The sequence below is a fragment of the Gavialis gangeticus genome, unplaced genomic scaffold (assembly GCF_001723915.1).
Source record: "Gavialis gangeticus isolate Ggan-Ray unplaced genomic scaffold, GavGan_comp1, whole genome shotgun sequence".
NCBI lineage: Eukaryota > Metazoa > Chordata > Crocodylia > Gavialidae > Gavialis > Gavialis gangeticus.
In genome coordinates this window covers 17,435,405-17,456,512 of record NW_017729009.1, presented here as the reverse complement: position 1 = coordinate 17,456,512, position 21,108 = coordinate 17,435,405, and the positions used below count along the sequence as shown (strand labels likewise).

At 36.2% G+C, this 21,108-nt stretch overlaps 1 protein-coding gene across 1 annotated transcript in view; it reads right to left on the bottom strand.

Annotated features, from left to right (window-relative positions):
* SYCP2 (synaptonemal complex protein 2) overlaps window positions 1–21,108 on the bottom strand; it is a 47,355-nt gene that overhangs the window by 16,479 nt on the left and 9,768 nt on the right. The window contains exons 6-27 of the mRNA XM_019510162.1: window positions 20,022–20,107; window positions 18,948–19,036; window positions 18,065–18,099; window positions 16,231–16,373; window positions 16,051–16,103; window positions 14,554–14,599; window positions 14,287–14,382; window positions 13,398–13,458; window positions 11,804–11,952; window positions 11,373–11,447; window positions 10,066–10,221; window positions 9,021–9,120; window positions 7,463–7,635; window positions 6,015–6,090; window positions 5,848–5,905; window positions 4,935–5,071; window positions 4,497–4,843; window positions 3,659–3,783; window positions 2,354–2,387; window positions 1,671–1,741; window positions 1,517–1,574; window positions 547–602 (exon numbers count right to left, since the gene is read on the bottom strand). Coding sequence (XP_019365707.1) covers window positions 547–602; window positions 1,517–1,574; window positions 1,671–1,741; window positions 2,354–2,387; window positions 3,659–3,783; window positions 4,497–4,843; window positions 4,935–5,071; window positions 5,848–5,905; window positions 6,015–6,090; window positions 7,463–7,635; window positions 9,021–9,120; window positions 10,066–10,221; window positions 11,373–11,447; window positions 11,804–11,952; window positions 13,398–13,458; window positions 14,287–14,382; window positions 14,554–14,599; window positions 16,051–16,103; window positions 16,231–16,373; window positions 18,065–18,099; window positions 18,948–19,036; window positions 20,022–20,107 — 2,224 coding nt within the window. The remainder of the gene's footprint in view (window positions 1–546; window positions 603–1,516; window positions 1,575–1,670; window positions 1,742–2,353; window positions 2,388–3,658; window positions 3,784–4,496; window positions 4,844–4,934; window positions 5,072–5,847; window positions 5,906–6,014; window positions 6,091–7,462; window positions 7,636–9,020; window positions 9,121–10,065; window positions 10,222–11,372; window positions 11,448–11,803; window positions 11,953–13,397; window positions 13,459–14,286; window positions 14,383–14,553; window positions 14,600–16,050; window positions 16,104–16,230; window positions 16,374–18,064; window positions 18,100–18,947; window positions 19,037–20,021; window positions 20,108–21,108) is intronic.

Here is a 21,108-nt window from a genome sequence, read left to right as displayed (position 1 = left end):
GGGTTTGGGGGAGACGCTGTTTCCCCTAGCGCCCGCTGGCATAACAAGGAGTAATGGGCACAAGTTGATGGAGAGGAGGTATAGATTGGACATCCGCAAAAACTACTTCACAGTTAGGGCGGCTAGGAGCTGGAACCAACTTCCAAGGGAAGTGGTGCTGGCCCCTACCCTGGGGGTCTTTAAGAAGAGGCTGGATGCCCACCTAGCTGGACTCGTTTGAGTCCCATTTCTCTTTTTGGGGTTTTTGTTGTTCTCCCGCCCTGGCGGGGGGTCGGGCTAGAAGATCTACTAGGTCCCTTCCGACCCTTAATCTATGAATCTATGAATCTATGAATTTACTGGGGAAGCAAAACTACAAGATGGTTTTCCTCACCATATCTGGAGGACTTGAATATGCCATGTGGACTTGCATAGAGGAAGGCTGATGAAAGCAAATTAAAATATTCATTATGAGCATCTCTAAGAGAGAGTGGTCATAAAGAATATTTGCATATTATTTTCCTCTATTGCATTTCCCAGACATGAAAAACAATGTAATACGCTTACAGTTTTTTTGTTGGGTTTGTACTAGCTTTCAGTTTGGTGACATGTACTTCTTGGATCTAAAAAGGTAAAACAAACAAATGAGAAAAAATACCAGTGTATATTCGTATTTTATACATTAGTAATTCAGACAAAGAACAAGTATATGCCTTTTTATCCAGACATTGTAGCTTTCAATTAAGTTAAAATAGTTAATTTTATACCTTAGAAATTTTCAAATCATTGCCTCAGATTTTCAAAGGTATTTATTTGCATCAGGACATATACTCAGGCATACTTGAAAATCTTCCATTTACATCTTTAGCTGTCTAAACATCCTTAAAAATCAGGTGCTTTGGAATGCAAGTCGCACAGATTTTCAAAACATCTAAAATCCCTTTAGAAACTGTGGTTTGGCTTCCAAAATCACTTAGGTACTCGTGAAAACTTTACTGTATATCTATTACATTCTAGAATTTAGTTTTACAATTATAAAATCAAAATAAAAAATTTGTTTTGTTAAACAGAACAATGCACTAACAAGAGCAGCTGTCTCAACCACATTTTTAACAGGAAACTTATCTTTTTCTTTCTTTTTTTAGTTGACTAATTGGAACAAGAAGGTTCTGTTATACAATCCTTTAAATAAGATCTTTATTTGTTTTAAAATTATTTAAAAATGATTCTTCTAGTAATTTTTATAATGGCAGATCAACAGAAGATCCCACTGAGTATCCAGGGGTCAATAAAACCCACAAAAAACCCCCCAGGGCAGTGCACTTTTGCAGTGCGGAGAACACCTGACTGTGCAGTATGTGGCGCTGCACACATGTTTGCGGCACTACATACTACATGGCCATGCTCATCTGGATGCATCCAAAGAGTTTATCTTATTCTGGGCCATGTTGTAATTTTCAAATAGAAATACGATTTTCTATTAACAGAGTTCCTTTGTATTCTGTTCCTTTAATCCTAATTATAGTTGTAATCTTACTCCAAGCTTTATTGTAGGTTCATCAAATCCACTTGTGTTGAAATTGTAGACATCATCCCTGTTACAAGATTTAAAAAACAACAACCTTTGGTGAATTGATGAATATTCAAAGCTAGATAACTGACATTTCCAAACAGAAGTACTAAATACTTACACATATCCTGCATTTATATTAAGAGTAGTAGCAGTTTTCAGGTTTCTATAACTTCTATTCTGAACTATTTCCTATGAAGAAAATAGGAGTTATGTGGAGCTTATTTAGTCATCAGTAAAAAGCATGTTCTTCAGTATAAACATGGGCAATAAATCAGTTAACTAAGGGTATGACAAATGTAACATTTGTATTGCTATATTAGACCTTTCTAGCAATACAGAAGGCAAGTGAACAGATGTGCATGCCCCCTATAGCACTACTGGATGAAATAGCAACTTCTCTATGGAACTAAATGTGGATAGCGAACTGTAATGCAAGGGGGGCAGAAAGAGTGTCTTTGGATTCACCCATAGTGCCCTGCTTCTCACCCTTCACTTTTAAGGGGAAGGAAGGAGGAGCGGGGTGGACAGATGATGAGCACTGTGCTTGGGCACTCAACCATCAGAGTTTGAGAGGACAGGTCTCCAACAGGCTCTCTGCCTCTAGCCTCCTGATTCTACCAGAGGGCTGTAGAGCAGATCTGGAGCCCCAGCGACACCAGGAGCTTCTTGTCAACCCTGCAGGACTATGGGATATTTCAAGTATTAAAAGTGCAATGAAAAACAAGATGTTGTTCTACTTGAGTACAATGTATCAATTTTTCAGATGAAATTTTCAGGTACTTCAACAAAATATAAACATACCTTATTGGCACTGAATCCGGACTTATGTAATGATCTAAAAAAAATCATAAAATGTATTGCAAAAACATATTCAGTATACCACTAACATAAAAGAACGACTTGGTAGCATGAAGAAATATTTGTTAATAAAGTGTGGTATGGTTATTAATATTTGCTAAAATAGAATCAGAGTTAACATGTGGCCAGGTTAGCATGTGTAACATAACAAAAATATACTTTAAAATTTCAGCACTTTATAAAACGGATTTTGCAAACAAACTGCACAAGTATAAATCAATTCCAATCCATCTCAATTTTTTTCAGGATTATTCCATATTATTCAGCAAGGCAGAAAGGTTCCATTTTCAAAGTTTTCTAAGCAACGTCCAAGCATATGTAGTAAAATTTTCAGAAGTGCACAACAGCTATATTTGGATATCTAAAAGGTACAGTGTAGGGCCAGCTGGGATTTTCAGGTGCACCTAGGAGCATGACAATAAGATAGCTATATCCTTGTATCAATCATTCACAAAACATGACAGACATGGCTGATCACCCAGGTATTATGACAGCTGAATCATTTTAACTTTACCTAGTTATTTTTTCCAGCCAGCTAACATCAAAATTATAGAAAAGAGAAAAAAACATAAACAAAAATATTAACAGCAATAAAACTGGGTAAGATAGCATCAGCTAAGAGAATACGGAGGTTGTTCTGTCTCACTGCCACAAATGGTAAAAAGGAAATAAGTAGCTATTAGGGATGGTCTACACTTATGACCTCAGGAGGGGGAGCACAAGAATGTGCAAGAAGTGTATGCAGCTCTAATGATCACAGCTGGTTTTTGATCTTTTGTGTAAGAGGAATATGTGCAGCAAGTATGGAATCCACATGTATGTTTGTCTGAAGAAGATTCACTGGTCATATTTTCTGATCCCACCAAATTCCCTTTAATGTGGACGGAGCTTCTAGTATTTTCTATTTTTGCATGGCAGAACTGAATCAATATCGATTAGCACAGGACACAAAGGGAACCACCCGAAAACTTAGGAGTAAGTCATAACTAAGACATACACAAAGCGAAGCAAGAAATGGGGTTTCTTGTGATGATCTCTTTTATTGGAACAACTGCATAGTTGGGATAGAGTTAGACAAGCTTTCAAATGCAAGACTTTCTTCAATGATGATGTCTTGCATTCAAAAGCTTGTCTAACTATGCAGTTGGTCCAATAAAATAAATCACTCTAAGAAATCCTTGCCTCTCACATAATTTTGAACCATCACAGCTGACATCACTCTTACACTACAAAAAGAAAACATCATACCTGTTGTTACCTAAAGATTCTGTTACTTTTCTTGCACATTTGCTGTCATTCCTTTTTTTGTATCTGTCACTAATTTTATTTATTAGTGATTCTGCTGCTTCAGCCATTTCTTTGGATTTTGCTTTCTATAACAAAAAAAATTATTTATAACATTTTAACTTTGCCCAGACGCCTGCTTCACAGAAAGGCCAAGCTGCAGTTGTGGTATGGGACTTTATTCAGATAGCCCAGACTCCTAAAGATCCCAGAAATTCACTAAGTTTGAAGGTATTTTTTTCCATTAGGTATGTTCAACAGGTATGTTACTTGGGCAATGTAAGAAAATTTCTAAAGGAAATTCTCAAAGAAATTTTCCAACTACAGCTTTTCATACACGAGGTATGAATCTTAACACCTTTATCAGTAGGACAGATAACAGTAATTAGTACTTGCTTACTAGTGTTTGCAGGATATGACCCTCAGTTATTTTATATTAATTTTTATTAACCAAAAAAGACCTAAAACTCACATTAAGGGCAAGATTTTAAATCCTTTCACTTGGCCAAATTTTGATCCCATTTCTAAATATTTCAGAAAGAAATTTGTTTTAAATGTCATATTATGGTATAAGGTAACATTTACAAGTGCACTAAGATCCAAGCATATACATACAAATGAATAAGATTTGAGAACATGCAAACCCCTTTATTATTCTGCATGATTACAAGCTGAGTGGTGAGCAAATCAGTAGAATTAAAATATGCCATAAAGGAAATACTGACATATTGAAAATGTAACACAGAAAGGAAACTAAAACTTCCCTGTCTCCAAGGCAGACGAACCAAGATAAAACTCTTACCTTCTCAGAACTTTTGCAATTTGTAGTCCCTTTTTTACCTTTGTACTCCATTAAATCAACATTCATCAAAGATTTTTCAGCCCTTCTTGCTGGATGAATTGATTTAAAAGGTGTTATTTCAGGTATACTGCGAGTATCTGTTGCTGCTGTACATAGTATTTTCTGTTCCAAATGCTTAGGGGTGGTTAGCGATTGCTCAGTTTGCATTCTGCAGTATTCCTCTTTCATTTTATTAGCTTCACTTTTTTGCTTCTTTTCTATATTTCTACTCTGACATTTTGGAGATGTACTTTCAAAAATTGAACAGAAAGCTCTTTGTTTGGAAACTCTTTCACTAAGAATAGAAACTAATGCAAATAAAAAAGAAAGTTAACAACACGTGGGAAAAATTGAGTACAAGAAATAATTTGCCATTAATAAATATTTATCAAGCTTCACCTTGATGGGATGCATGTCCTGCTGATGTATTTGTTTTCTGTTTGTCACAGCTTGTTATAATTGCCTCAGGCACAGAACATGCCCTTTTTTTCCAGGTTTTATTTTCATCGGAAGAAATTTCCAAAATACCAGGCAATCTACAAAAATAATTCTATTGTATTAAAACTGAAATACAGAAATTGGGTATTTATAAGTAACTATAATAAACATGTGTCAGAAAAATATTTTCTAAATAATAACACTACTAATTAATATGTAAATTTTATAACAAAATGGAATTTATCATTACATAACAAGGAAGATACAGTAAAATGGAAAATCATCACATTAAACTAAAAATTAAATATAGCAACAGTCTATTTTATTTCAATTTTAAAAATTCAAAGACTATGATTAGACTTGGTTGTGGCTGAGTCTTGATGCATTCTTATGAGAATCAAAGACAGGGGACATTTTTACTATTATTTGCTACAGGGATAACTAATACTAATAAAGAACACATGAACGATGTGTTCTTTAATTGAAATTACTAGATCTTGCTAAAAATTCCTGACTTGTTAGCTCATTGCTTTTCATGACTATTAAAACACAGACGATTTAATTGGTAAACATGTTTTTAAAATCCAGTCTGGAAATGGTTTGGTTGAACGACTGTTTCTAGAAGTTGAATTGTAGGAATAAAAGAAACCCCAAAAGTGTAATAAATGGCACAGCCTTTAGCCAATAGTTCCAAAATACTGCTAAATAGTTTAGGAAGAACTAGATATCTAAATTTTATGTAATTCACTACAAGCACTTGTCAAATCACAACACAGGAATCTAATCAGTATATTTATGGATGTACTTACAGGTAATGTTCTTAAAACTAGTCATTACATAATAGATGCATTAACAGTTGTCATGTCATACTTACAGAGGCTTATAATTTCTCTCTAGTGGTTGGGAATCAGGAACAATATCTAATAGTTCATCTAAATAAAACATGAATTTAGTATTAAAAATTGATTTTGCCACTTTCATAACAATATGAACATAGAATAGTTTAAAAACAGTACTGTCAAAATTTGCCAAAGTACTCACTTAACATTCGTTTTTGGCCAGTCTTACCGTCTGCCTCATTTTGCATCAGTTCCAAAACTTCTTCAGCTGACATTTGCTATAGACAAAGTAAGAAATTACAAAAATATATTGGCATGGAAAAATATGTTTTGTTCCTTATTAAAAAAAATTATTTTCAAATAAAATATAAATCTTTTCATTTTATGTTTTAAAAAGGTTTTCAAATCATCTTGCCTCATTTCTTATTCCTGACTTGCAATTAATTTGTGTTTCACAAAATGCATTGTCCAGTACACCACCCTGTCTCCCCTAAACTTATTGAATTGTGTCTTTTAAGTAAAAAAAGTAAGTTTTACAGATAATTAACTAGTCTTGATAAATCTGTATTATGTCTTAAGAGTCACAAACTTCTTAGGTGCAGCTGTACCTGGAAAAATGTTTTGGAATCCTACAATACCATTTCAATGTATTCTTCTCATTTTACATCTTAATAGTAGTAAAGATTCTTCAAGGAAATGTGTATACCTGTGGAATCCACTGTATTGAGATTAATTATCCAGTGACACCTGTATGTCTTCAGTGAAGGCCTGATTCCAAAATCAATTAAGTCAACAAGAGTGCTTAAAAGGACTTTTGAACTGGCCTTGGATTTGCAAAGTTAAGTCTAGATGACAATATTATTTTTTAAACATATTTTGCAGTGTGATTTAAAAAAAAATTGAGAAATTAAATGTCTGATTTTGAAAACAGTTGGATAAATAACAACAAAAATATTTAAAAAAAAATAAATGGGCTAAATAAAACAGGCATGTTTATAAAAACAGGATTTCTATGAAGCTGATCATACATCTCTTTTGATGTACCCACATATTTATGTTTAAAGTGCTTACAACATTGGAACGCTTGTAAATAAGTTGTCTAACAACTTCTTTATAAAAATTGTTTGGTGTTGTATTTTGATGGCAATCCTGAGATAAAGGACAGGAATATTTAGTATTCCTTTGAATATGCATACTAAAATGTAATCTTTTCAATGATGTTTATAAATGTCAGCAATATTTTAGTAATTTACAGGTATCCTTTTGGTGCAAGAAAGCTAAAGAAAGCTAGGTCACTACCAATGTGCCGTACTGGGGTTTGAGAATGGAATGAATAAAACACAAAAACATCGTCCAGGAGACATGATTAGATTTAGTCAATCCCATGGAACGAGTGAGTCTAAAGTTTATAGGAATCCTCAATTTTAGCTGGATGAAATGTAATCTGTAACGCAAAATGAGGCAGCAAAATGATTTAGAAAGAAAGTAATATGGACCTGCAAAGCTAGATTTGTATCCATATCAACACTGGTATGGACTAAACGATGTTATGAAAATAATCCAAAATTCTTTTCTATATAGTGAAGAACTGATTATGCACATATTTCTAAAATAGATTTTAGCAAGATCATAAAAATATAGGTTAGTTACTTTTTCTGCAGAATTATTCCTTTTAAGAGATTCAGACACAGAAGACATACATGCTCCAGTAGGCTCTAGATTTAAATTCTTTATTCCACCCTCAGTTAAAGAGTTATTATTAGTTCTTTCAGAAGAACACATCATTTGCAAAGGTAGTTTAAATCGACCCTTTCGCGGAGTTGCTGTAAACAAACCAGAGGTTTGTTAGAATGATCTTTATCTATTAACATGATTGTGCCATCCACTGCATTAGTATAGCTAGAGGGTGCTGCATAACACCTCTCCTTTATAAAGTTTTAAACAAGTCACCTAACTCCAGTAACAAACAAGCATTTATTTCAAACTATTTCACTGATTTTAATGATGTTACAATGGAGAATAAGAAACAACAGGAGATTCTGTACACTACATAAGGCATGGTTTCTTTGTGAAAAAGTAGTACATGAACATTAAATTAATGATTATGCCATAATGCTTATGCACAGGAAAGAATCATAGAAGATCAGGGTTGGAAGGGACCTCAGGAGGTCATCTAGTCCAAGCCCTTGCTCAAAGCAGTACCATCTCCAAGTTATCTGATCCCAGCCAAGGTTTTGTCTAGCCAGGTCTTAAAAAAAAAAAGAAGAGAATCATTTAAAGAATCCAGTTGTAGCTTTAGTTTTAGAATCTCTTCTTGTGACAGTTCTCAACTTTCAAAAATACTCTTTTAAAAAACTTTTTATATGTAGCAGTTAGGATATTTGTGCTTTGGAGAGAGTTTCATCTATCACCACTGAGCTCTTACTGGCTTTTCTTCTACAGGTCTCTCAAGTAAAAAGGAGAAAGACCAAGCAGCGCCAGCTGTTGTAGTGGATTGCCAGGAGGCATGTGAACTCTACCAGGGGCCAACTAAGAATTATTTGTGGAAGATTCTTTCATACCTCCTGCCCTACTAATTTATTTTTTTGAAGCCAAAACCAGAAGCACTGGCCTGCCTCCCAGTTCCCAGGAGGGCTGAGCTCCTTGCATCACTATCTAGGAGGACAGTCAGATCATTCCAAAAGAAACTCATGGCCAAGCTGGTAGACAAGAAGTGAGGTTAATTAAGCACCTCTCAAAGCTGGTGATGGACCATGTCAATCAGACAAGAGTGAAAACATGATTAACAACTGTACAAATGGAGAAAAGCAAGTTTCACCAGGAACACTGCTGAGGGCACTGAGCATGCTGATTATTATGTGGTTAAGCAAATGCTTTTTAGGTACATTTGAGATTCCTCAAAATAATATGCATTTCAGAGAAGGTGAAAAAGATTCTTGGAATTTTTACATCAGTATCTCTAAAGGTCCTTGAGCGGTCAAGTTTGAGAGGGTTTAAGAAATTAAACATCTGATAAAGAGCTACCACAAGTAACATTTTCTTCTCAATTCCAGTTCCGTGATAGCTTTTGTCTGATTGTAAGAGCATAAGAAAAGTTTGGCATAAAAAATATCAAAACTATACATACTGCCCCAAATAAAGCAGTCTAAATAAATTATTTTTAAAAATCAATTAATATTTTGAACCTTGAAAATAAGCATGAACTTACAGGTACTGACAAATACCAATGGGCTCCTATCAGGCAAGCTACCAGTTCTTGGGATAACCACTGTTGCTTCGGACACTTTTCTCTTACTAGGTGTGATGATCTTGACATGCATAAAAAACCACAATTCATTAGCACACTTTAAGACACAAATATATTTAACACACACACACAATTTAACATGTATGTGATTGCTGAAAAATCAGTTTTTTTAAATATCAAGCCCTATATCCTGGTTCTTCATGCTAATAGCAATGTAACAGGTGTATTTCCTACACTTTACTTTACACACAGGAGTTGTAATGTGGCATGCTAATTACAAAGTCATTAAAACTAGATCATAATTTGATAAAGTAATCTAATAAGGGCCAAATATTCTTCTCTGTCTACTCCAATAACTGGGATAAGCTACAAAGAATTGTACAGGGATAAAACTACATCCAGTTAAGTTTTGAAGTAGACACCTGAAATTCACTACACCTGAAATACTGAGGCTAAAAATCAACTGTGTAATTCAACAGATTTGTGTAAACAAAAGTTCTCCAATCCTTTGCTCCTCTCATGGCTCTTCTAAGAGTATCATTTATGCATAAGAAGATCCACATGAAGCTGTCATCTGAACATGCACGGGATATAGACCTTCTTTACAAATGTCTCAGATCCCCATCCTTAGCTGTACTCTGTGTGTGGGTGTGCATTTGCACACATGAAACACCTGCCTTTAATAAGAAATGTTAATAATGAAGCTCATTAACTGCTCAAAAAGGGTTAAAAGAAACACTACAACTTCACTGATCACAATATATACAAGCATAAATAAAATATTCTGAAGTCACCTCTCAAAGTTGCACTGGCCTCAGAAAACAAGAATTCAAAAAAACAAGTTACATAACTTAGGGACAACTAGCATCAGAACCATAACTGGTACAAGAACACTCACTGCAGTATAACTACAATGAAATGAATTCCCTACTATAAAGCACAATCAAGTATTACATTTTACTTCTATTTTTGATGTACTGTTTTTAGTTATGATAAGCTGAATTACCTTGGATCGAATATGTTCGCAGTTGTCTTGCTTAGTATTTTTATTCATATTTTTCTGTGCGTCATAAAGTTGCTGCTTTATGGACTTATTGGATTTATTTTCTATTTCTGACTTTCCTTTTATGCAAGGTGACAACTGACTTTCTGGTACAAGAACCTATTCAGTATTTTGGGAAAAATAATATCTTATGTAAGTTTAATGTGCATTATCTTAAAATACAGTATTAGAAAATAAGAGTCACTGATCACAGTGGTGACTCTCTTGATTTTAATTAGTTTTTCAAATGCATGAAGCATGTGGTTTGCTGGGAAAAGGGTGTGTTTAATTAATTTAAATGCAACACTAAACATCTACATCATTCTTTACACAAAATGTAGTTGATTGTACAATAAATCTATACGTTCTTACAATGCTCATCTGTCCACTTGCAATGTGAGTATGTAGAAATTGGTACATGCAGTTGGATGGAAAAAATACAAGAAGGATGTGATCTTTGGACTACATTTTCCTCCTAATTTTTTCAAAATTTTCTAGTAGTGGTATAGATTTACTGGTAGTAGAGTAGCTGAGATGTTTTCGTAAACAAGGCATTAGTGCTTGCCGGTACATTAACCACCATATTTATTTTGACCAGCTATTAAAAAGTAAGGCAACACAGTGCCTAAAATTCCTGCAACCCACTGGAGCCTTGCCTATCTACTTCATAGTGCAGTCACTAATGGGGAATTCAGTAGAGGGGGTAAAACTGATGGCTCCTATTCAGAGAAGCACTTTACAGGAAAGAAAAGGCAAAGAAGCACTTAAACAGGAAAGCAACTATATACCATCTGAAATAATGAAGATGCTTTCCAGGACCATGGCCAGTGTTATTAAAGACAGTGAATTTCAGTGCCCTAGCAGCCCTAGATTTTGTTTGAAAAACTTCCTGATTTACATACGGGTGTACCTTTCTGAAAAAAAAGACTTCTTTCAAATGTGTTTGCATGTATATGTTAGTTATGGGATTTTAGTTCTGTAAACAGGAGAAATATTTTATCTTCAATGATTTACTAATTGTCTTAAGAGATGTTTTCTTCTTGTGATACTTTATCACAAACAAATGGAGTAAAAGACCAGAAGCAGTATAAGCCATAGGAAAATGTCAACCTATCGGGGGAAAAAATCATTTAAAATAACTTGGTGTTTGGTTCCTCAGTGACTATAGCAGCTGGCTGTCGCATCTTCCAATTCTGTAGCATCTCCTAAAAAGCATCATTTGATAATCTGCCCGATCAAAATAATTTCCATATCCTAACTGAAAAATGTACCTGTGATCCACTTTCATCAAAAATGATGTGCACTGATGTTTTGGCAACCGATATAGCTTGCTTCCTAGTAAACCCCTACAAAATAGAAAGAATTCCCAATTTAAAATATATGCTTGCTCATCTCTCAGTTCTTCTACATAAAATGCAAACAAATATTTATTGCATAATCCCCAACCACAGAGTACAGGAAATTCCATGCAGAAGAAAGGAAAGGTTGCATTATATAAATGTATTTACAATCTTTCCATTTGTCCCTGGCTCAGGGAAGAGCAGTTTGCTAATCTATATAAGCAGTGGGGAGTAGGCTGTTCAGAAAAAATGTTTTATTTACTGCTCTTTCCTAAGTCCTTTATTGACAAACTGAGTGACATTTATTAGGTCACTTGACAGAAAACAAAGAAGTTGAAAAAGGAAGAGAGTTTAAATCTTACCTTACATTTATTTGCACCATAAACCTTTCTGACCACATCTATGATTTCCAAGACAGGATCAAAATATAATAGGATTTGCCCTCCTTCTTGGTTACAGATGGTCATTGGGTTTTTTAGAATTACTGTTAATAACTTCTTTGATTCTTTTTCTACACAAAAGATGAATCTTTCATTAGGCTTTAAAAACACCTTTTCTATGGTGTTCCAAAGATCAAACTTAACTGAAATGAGACAGTTCTATGACTCCCACTTATTACTGTTTAAACAAAGGTAATCTGATTACATTTGTTTTCATGAAACACTTCAAAATTCAACTTTATGAAAAACCATTTTTCTAGGTATTTCAAATATTCTAATCCACAGGTGGATGAAGAGCCATTGTAAAAGATATTTAGGTTATTTAATGCTTTATATTTGTAATATAAAGGGCTGGGTTCTTCAATGTGTTGTAAATCCTTTAACTGTAGGCTGTGTCCTGCAAAAAGCAAGAACTCTAAAGTCAAGAGGTTCACCACACTGCCAGTGCCATGCCCACAGTTCCTGAGAGGGTGTTACCCAAATCAGTTTGCTTAAAGCACAGTCCCAGCCCTTGACTTGCAGTTATAAGACTCTTAGGCTAAGTACAGTCAAAAAGCCTGAGGCTGAATTGATTCAATCTTTGCAGGTTAGTCAAAGCTGCATAGATTGAACCAATAAACAAGTGAACAGACATCTACTTTTGATTCTGGAAATGCAGCCACATGCCTGCAGTGGCCCAGGCCATGAACTGGGGGGGGGGCGGTGCTAGAGCACACCTCCCTGCTTGGCTGAAGCAGACAGCTTGGGCCAAGGCTAGCTTGCCAACTCTGCAAGAGGGGCAGCAGGGTTTGTGTGGGAAGTACAAAGCATCCTGGGATGCTGGGGGACTGTAAATAACTTGTATCTGGAGGGGTCCTGGGATAAAAGTTCAATAAACTGATTTAAACTAAAAGAAGTGAAATGGAAGGAACAGGTGTAGACAGCTGATCCTCTATGACCTGTGTACCTGGAGTCCTAGAGATACTGAAACATTTATCTGAAGTATCTATTATCAAGGATGTTTAAAGCTGTAGGACACAAGAACACTCATGGCGTATGACAAGCCACAACATACACTGCTGGTCAAGAGACTATCATACAGAGTAGAGGAATAGTAAAAATAAAATTTACACACACACACACACACACACACACACACACACACACACACACACAATTAGGATCACAGGAAAGTAGGGAAGGTAGATGTAAATTGAAACCAAACATATGAAATATTACACATGCATGCACAAATCATTTAAGGGAACATTATAATTAACCAACTGTGGATAATTATCCATAATATAATGCAAATTAAGTATACATAGTGCACTTCTAACTTTAAAAAACTGTGTCCAATTGTGTACAATCCAACATTTAGTTTTGAAATCATTGAATGCAATGGAAAGTTTGCTTTTTTAACAACAGAGTCAAGACCTCCAGATTTTACTAATTCCCAAGATTTCAGAAAACAAATTAACATATAAATACATATAACAATTCACGAATATAAGGATACATTTGTGAGTGTCAATACCTTCAAGGCTGTACATTTCTACATCTTCTTCAGGTATAACAACTGTTTCCCATTGATGATCCTCAAAAAAAACCCCAAAGTATTTTGAGGATAAAAGCTCATATTATACTAGAAGTAAATTTAAATCTCCATTATTATTATCTATAACATGTTGGTATGATTAAAGCTAATATCTTATACACAGAAGTACTCAAAATGCAGCAATTAATTGACCGATTCAAGAAGTGATTAAAATCTAACAACAGCTTGGATAGAATGAGGTACAGAAAGATAAGAGAATAGCGACTTTAAAAGTGTTCAAAATTCTAAAACTAGCACAATCAGTGATTGCTAAGACTCTGTAACAGAGGATAAATGTGCAAACAGATTTCCAGAAGGTATTAAAATGCAGATATTAATTCCCCCTCAATTAAAACACAATGCATTTGAAAACTTTTCTGAGTCTAACCCAACCACACAGTTGGTTCAATACACTATATCACCTACAAAAATCCTTGCCTCACATATTTTCCTGAACCATTGAGGCTATAACAACACTCCAACACTTCTTGAACTCTCTTATATTCAGAAGCTCTAAAATATAAAACTGATCATTTTCTCTATTGTAAATAAAGTATTTGAATGTTAGGAAGCTTGCGGAAGAGCACATGAAATGCCGATTCTGGCTCTAGCAGTGATCAATTTTCCGTTTATCCTTATGTTTAAGAAAAAGCTATATAACACGTATTTCTATTTAACACCTAGTTTAGGATCACTTATATTTGTTCACAGTACACCCATGAAATACATTATAGTGTTGAGAAAACATTAAATTGTCAAACATTAACGTCTGAATTCACCCTTTGAAAAACCAAAATCTTTTCAATGAATTATGATAAACTGAACTTACTTCATCATCTGCTGCTACATAGAAGGATATACTTCTGCTGCCAACATTAAAATCAATCCAAAATTCTTCAAGATTTTCATCCAGTGGTATCTGTAGCTAAAATATATACAAAAAAATTACCTCCAAAGGAATAGCATCTGAACACAGTCTGAACACCAGTAGGTTAACTGTAGCTTACAATTTAAATAAACTTAAATACACATATGCCTAAGACAGCACTACAGATCAATTGTACAAAGGAAATGATCCAGTTAATTTGTAACTTACCTCATGTTTATCAAGGACTGCTGCTAAGCAAGGATATGTAAAAACCCTATAAGAAATTATTTTTAATTAACATTTTTTTGCAAAATTAGTCATATAATTTTGTAGTTAGTTGTTAAGAAGATAAGGTTTGGGCTATTTGTCTCTATCTGTACTATAGATTTGGGTTAGCTGTCTCTATCTGTACCAGTTCTTTCTATCTGCTAGTATTATTGTAGCTCAGAATTACTTTAAAACACCGTCTCTCACCCCATCCTAGTTAAAAAACTAGGCGACTGTGGCATAGATGCCTACACAGTCAGATGGATTGCAGATTGGCTGAAGGGTCGCACTCAGAGGGTGGTGGTGGATGGGTCATACTCGACCTGGGGGGAGGTGGGTAGCGGAGTCCCCCAGGGCTCGGTCCTGGGGCCTGCGCTGTTCAATTTCTTCATCAGCGATCTGGATGATGGGGTGGAAAGTAACCTGTTTAAATTCGCTGATGACACCAAAATTTGGGGGGAGGTGAGCACGCTAGCAGGGAGTGAGAGATTGCAGAGGGATCTGGATAGGTTACAGGGGTGGGCTAACAGGAACAGGATGCGTTTTAATACGGACAAGTGCAGGGTGCTGCACTTGGGCAGTAGGAACCAGCAGCACACTTACACAATGGGGAACTCCCTACTCGAGAGCACGGAGGCAGAAAGAGATCTTGGAGTCATTATTGACTCCAAGATGAACATGGGCCGACAATGCGAGGTCATGGTTGGCAGGGCTAACCGGACCTTGTCGTGCATCCACAGGTGCATCTCGAGTAGAGCCAAGGAGGTGATCCTCCCCCTCTATGCGACGCTGGTCAGGCCACAGCTGGAGTATTGTGTCCAGTTCTGTGCGCCCCATTTCAAGAGGGATGTGGACAACATGGAGAGGGTCCAGAGGAGGGCCACCCGCATGATCCGGGGACAACAGGGCAGACCCTACAGTGAGAGACTGCGGGACCTGAACCTATTCAGCCTCCACAAGAGAAGGCTGAGGGGGGACCTGGTGACCGTCTATAAACTCACTAGGGGGGACCAGAAGGGTTTGGGGGAGACGCTGTTTCCCCTAGCGCCCGCTGGCATAACAAGGAGTAATGGGCACAAGTTGATGGAGAGGAGGTATAGATTGGACATCCGCAAAAACTACTTCACAGTTAGGGCGGCTAGGAGCTGGAACCAACTTCCAAGGGAAGTGGTGCTGGCCCCTACCCTGGGGGTCTTTAAGAAGAGGCTGGATGCCAACCTGGCTGGACTCATTTGAGTCCCGTTTTTGTTTGGGGTTTTTGTTGTTCTCCCGCCCTGGCGGGGGGTCGGGCTAGAAGATCTACTAGGTCCCTTCCGACCCTAAATCTATGAAACTATGAAACTATAAAAGAAAAAAAAGCAAGAAAAAATGTTAGGACCTAGAGGAGTAACTTTTTCTGAAATGGATTTTCACTTTCACCCAGAAAACTTCTTTCCTGTAGTAACAATACTACTTTACCTTCTTTTATCCCCTAGTATGCCATTCACCTGGTTAAGAAATTTTCTACAGTCCTGTTAAAAAGCAGAGAAAGATTTTAGTAACATCATATCATCAGAAATTTTCTACAGTCCTGTTAAAAAGCAGAGAAAGATTTTAGTAACATCATACTCCTGGAAATAGTATTTGTAAATCACTTACTGTTTCAAATTCGGAGTCCTTAATTCCTTTAAATGCATTGGTCACAAACTCCATAGAAAACCACTGGCGTGCCAGTTCTCCTCTTTGTTTCTCTGATGTCATTCTGCATAAAGCTTCTGTAATGGCTACTTGTAAGTCATAGTCTACAGCATACATTTTATAGGAACAAAATCATTAAAAAGAATGCCAACTTTAAAAATGTATATACATTTCTCAACATTATTTCTGAATTTAAATGTCTTCGAAAAAAATCAAACCTACTCAAATGTAAAAAATTAAAATGTATTTTTACAAGATGTTCTAACATCAATATGAAATCAGAGTGTCCAAACATAGCATTCAGTTGCATTCAGAAAAATAAATATAAAGAGCCTGAGGTGTGCCAGAGGAATACTGTTCACAGAAACTGAAAATGTCAAAGACGGCTTCTATACCAGCTTTCTGCTGCCTGATGCTGGAAGCTGTGGGAACCAAACAAGCTCTTGGGACAAGCTATAGTAGCCTCAAAGCTGCTTTTACTAGTGCTGGCCATCCTCAAAGACTCACTCCCTTCAGATCCTTCACTGTTTTTAAACCTTAGGTTGATCAGGAAGGAATGGCATATAATTGGCTATAATTGCACATTTCATGTAAGTGCATAGCCTTGGAACAAATAAAAGGCTATAATCCTACACTACAAGGAATATGTACTTACTCCAGGGCTGTCCAACTGGCAGCCCATGAAGAGTTAAGTTGCTAACCCAGGCTCCTACCCAGCTGCTGCTCCCCCATCACTTTAGCTGCAACAGCAGCAGGAATGTGGGTGTGCTCCCTGCTCCAGTGGCTGCTTTCTGCTTCCCTCTCAAGAGCAATGAGCAACATAGGGAACTAAGAGAGAGTCCGGAGCTGCATGGTAGGGGGATGGGGAAGGGAACAAGGTTTCTTGTGGGGAACTGCACCCTGTTCAGTGGTAAGGGCACGGGGTGTAGGTTGCAGTGGGAGGTGGGTGGGGGAACTGTGCTTGTGTGCCTGCATAGTTCAGTGGGATCTGGGGATCATGCCTGCATAGTGCAGCAGGGGATGGGGTACCCAATGCAGTGCTGGAAGGGTGTGGTGGTGTCTGTGGGGCTGTACAGTAAAATGGGAAATAGGGGGAGCATCTGCACAGCCCAGTGGCCTGTGGTTTGACTGGTGTAGTCTGTGCTACACGCAGTCTCCACTGGTGCAGCCCCCTGGGGCTTAGAAGTTGGACAGCCCTGACTTACTCAGTGTAAACAATGCTCATTAAATATGGGAACAACCTGTGCTAAATTTTTTGTATGGTGTTTCTCAGAGTGCTTATACCTCTAAAGTCATGACCTAGTCTGGAGCTGTCCAACTTGGAGCAGCTGGGGGCCACACACTTGCAGGGGCTTCTGCAAGCAGTGCCCCTGGTCTGCAAGCACCACAAGTTCCCCCATCATTGCTGCACAAGGCTCCCTACTGCCACTACACAAGGAATGTGAGCCTTCTCCCTCCTCCCTTACCACTGAATGAGACACCCACTCTACCCAGTACTGCCACCATGGTGGCAACCCCTTCTTGCCCTCACTGCCTGAGCACCCCCCACTATAATAGTGGAATACATTAAATGGTATATATCCAAGAAGCAATCCAAATGCTTTAAAGTACTCTGTGCATAGTTATATTGTTTATGTTTTTGTATGTGCTTTACTGATAATGTTATTAATGATGAATATGAATGATGAAAAAACTATTTTTAGCTAAACTGAGTATCATTAGTCTCCTTGTTTTTCAGTTTATTTCCCACTTAAATGGTTTAATATAGAGCCTCAAAGAAAGATTCTGTGCTTACCTCCAGCATCTAAAATTCTCTTTCCCATGTCATTCCTGTAAAATAAATAACAGTCTACATGTTTAAACAAATTAAGATGGCAATGCAGACAGAGAAAGGTTTATTTAACACCAATGACTGTAGTCTGAATATGAAGTGAAACATAATGCTATTTTGATATCAACTTCAAAAGAGCCAGTATTTCATTCACGATACAGCAGTAGTATTTTTGACTCAGACCCATTAGCAATTTGAGAAGTAGGAATTCACAAACCAATGTTCAATAAGCTTCCTTAACAGTACCTGAAAAATGTGCAGATGCTTGTTTTATTGTAAGTCTTGTTAAGGGGAGGGCCATACAAATGAACTCTCAGTTCCCACCCCCATAATTTCTCCATCACAAATGAAGTTACTACATATTCTGTAAGTAGCTGGGCTATATGAAAGAAAGAAGTAAATTGTAATTATTTTTCACAAACTCCACCTTACTTTGTGGCTGATAATTCTATCTGTTTTCTATCAGTTAGCCTGAAATCATCTTTGATTATGCATATCATTGCAAATACTTTCCTGGATGAAGAATCTTTCCTCCAATCAGTGCATTTATATTCTCACCACAGAAACCATTACCAAAAGGTATTATTTTAGGGCAGTAAAATTGTTTTAGGACAATAAGGTAAGATGGAACCTAACTGTGGCTGAGAAACAATATATTGGACAGCATCCAAGGGAAAGAATGATCCTCATGAACTTGGTTATATTGCCATGAGATAACTGTAGGCTGAATAGGGCCCATGTTTATAAAACTAAACTTATGTTCAATAAAATAGCTTGCTGTTAAAATTTTCTCCCCCACTATGTGAATGATGCAATTTGATAAGAATGAAAATAAAAGCTGAATTACATGATAAGCAACATTTCCTTTGTGGAAATGATTTTTTTCCGGGCATCTCGAGGCATGGTGTCAAGCATTACATTAAGTTTTCTTACTGCCTAAAAAGGGAGTAAAGAAAAATATGTTTAAATTTGAACTCCTCTATTAAACTTCTAATACATTTTAATTGTTCTCTGGCTGGCTATGTCAGCAGGCCAGATTGATGTAGCTATTCAACAACATTTATTTATTTTTACTATCAGTGACCCAAAGCAAAATCACAGCAAGAGGGATGTCTGACTTTACTCGCACTAATGTAAATCAGACTAAACTGTAGCTGACTTCAATGAACAGCCTTAACAGACACAGATCTACAGTTTCAGGGTTAAGGTTCTATTTCATAGGTATAATTTATGAAGCAAGATTTCCAAGTGCTAGTATTTGTGCATACAGCGATTGCAGGCACAAAAACATTTACCTGCACATTTTATGGATGCAACAAATGAAGGTAACTATTATCCAAAAAAGGCTGGGTATGAAAATTTAGCCCTTAATATGTCTTTCTTGAAAACATACAAATGGGGGCACAATCTCTAAAGAAAAAAGAAATCCACTTCATCCTTCATAGTTTTATATTCCAACAGTGAAATGATGGCCCTACTAAAGTCCATGAATAATTGCCCAATGTTGACAATGAGGGGAACATTTCATGTAAGTTATTTTATTAACATTAAAGCATATACATTACATAAACATTAAAGCATTATAAAAAACACTGTATAAAAATACAGTTAAGAACCATTAACAAACTTAAAAGATATTTCTTAACCGAATAATCTTATTATTTCATATTCTTTCATATGGTGTTTCTCTCCAGTGCCTTATTTTTATATTACAACTGAAACCAGAAATCATACGAACAAACTGCTATAAATTAAAAAGTTAGTACATACATAATAGCAGCAACGTGCATTCTTAAAGCCAGTAGGAACATTTAATTTTTCAATAGGATTCTTTCCCTGTTCACATCTGTCTATATAATTTACTAGTCATCTTTATACATCTGTTAAACATCTAATTAAAAACTTTAAAAAAAAGGATTACCTCCTGCTGAATATAAAAATTAATTCTTACATCAGCAACAAGGGCACATGTTCTCAATATAAAGCTTTCTAGTATTTGTATTTTACCTAATTAAGAAAAAAATTGAAGTTAAAAATAGTTAACCCAAGGACTGAAAGAATTTTCATGACTGAAATAATTGTCATGCATTACTTCAAGAGCAGTCACAATTATAAGTTTATTATACATCCAGTAAAAGTGTTTTCATTTAAAAATTAAACAATTTGTTACCATTTCATTTTCAAAGTCATATAAAACTTCTCATATTTAATATACAAACATATTACATTTTATATATTCCAGTTAAGATGAAAAACATGGCTCTTTGTATTGTTTATAGTAACCATATAGTAGCTTTGGCTAACATGGAGTTTGCAGGATTAGTATACTCCATCCTGACCTCATATATTGCTCTAGGAATCAAAGGGATTGGTAAAAGGCATGATATCTAAAAACCGCTTTGCAAAGATTTCAAGTTCATATGCCCCCTAAAAAAGGAACTGGGTATTGCTTTTGGTGGCACACAAGCCTATAATGGGATTCCAACCTGGGAAAAACACCTTGGCTTGATGATACTCTTCAAAGACTACATGTGAATGAAGATAAGATGATCTGATTAGGAAGTCAGGGGAGACAGATGGCTAGTCCAAGTGATATCTCATGACGTTGACAATAAAGAAGAAAATAAAAGTTGGGATGGTGTTTTTTACTTTCATCTAAATCAGAAACACCTCCCCCCCAAAAAAATATAAGCCAAATCTATAGGGAAATTTAAGACTACTTAGCCGATTACTGATTGAAAAAAATCTGCTAAAGTAATGGGCAAATTCTGAAATTTCCATTTTATTGCTATAGGTGGTAAGTTAAGGATGGCTGCTGATGCTTTGATTCCTTTTTATTATTTCATTAGGTGCTTGGGTGGGTTGAGTGGCTAGTCAAAAGATTCTGACATCATGTATGCATCATTTGGAAAAGATTCAGAGTGCTTTGATGATTTGGGCAGTCCCCAGTGGCTGCAGCAGGGAGCTGCAGCTGCCCCCAAGCTAGTAAGTACAAGGGGTGGGGGAGG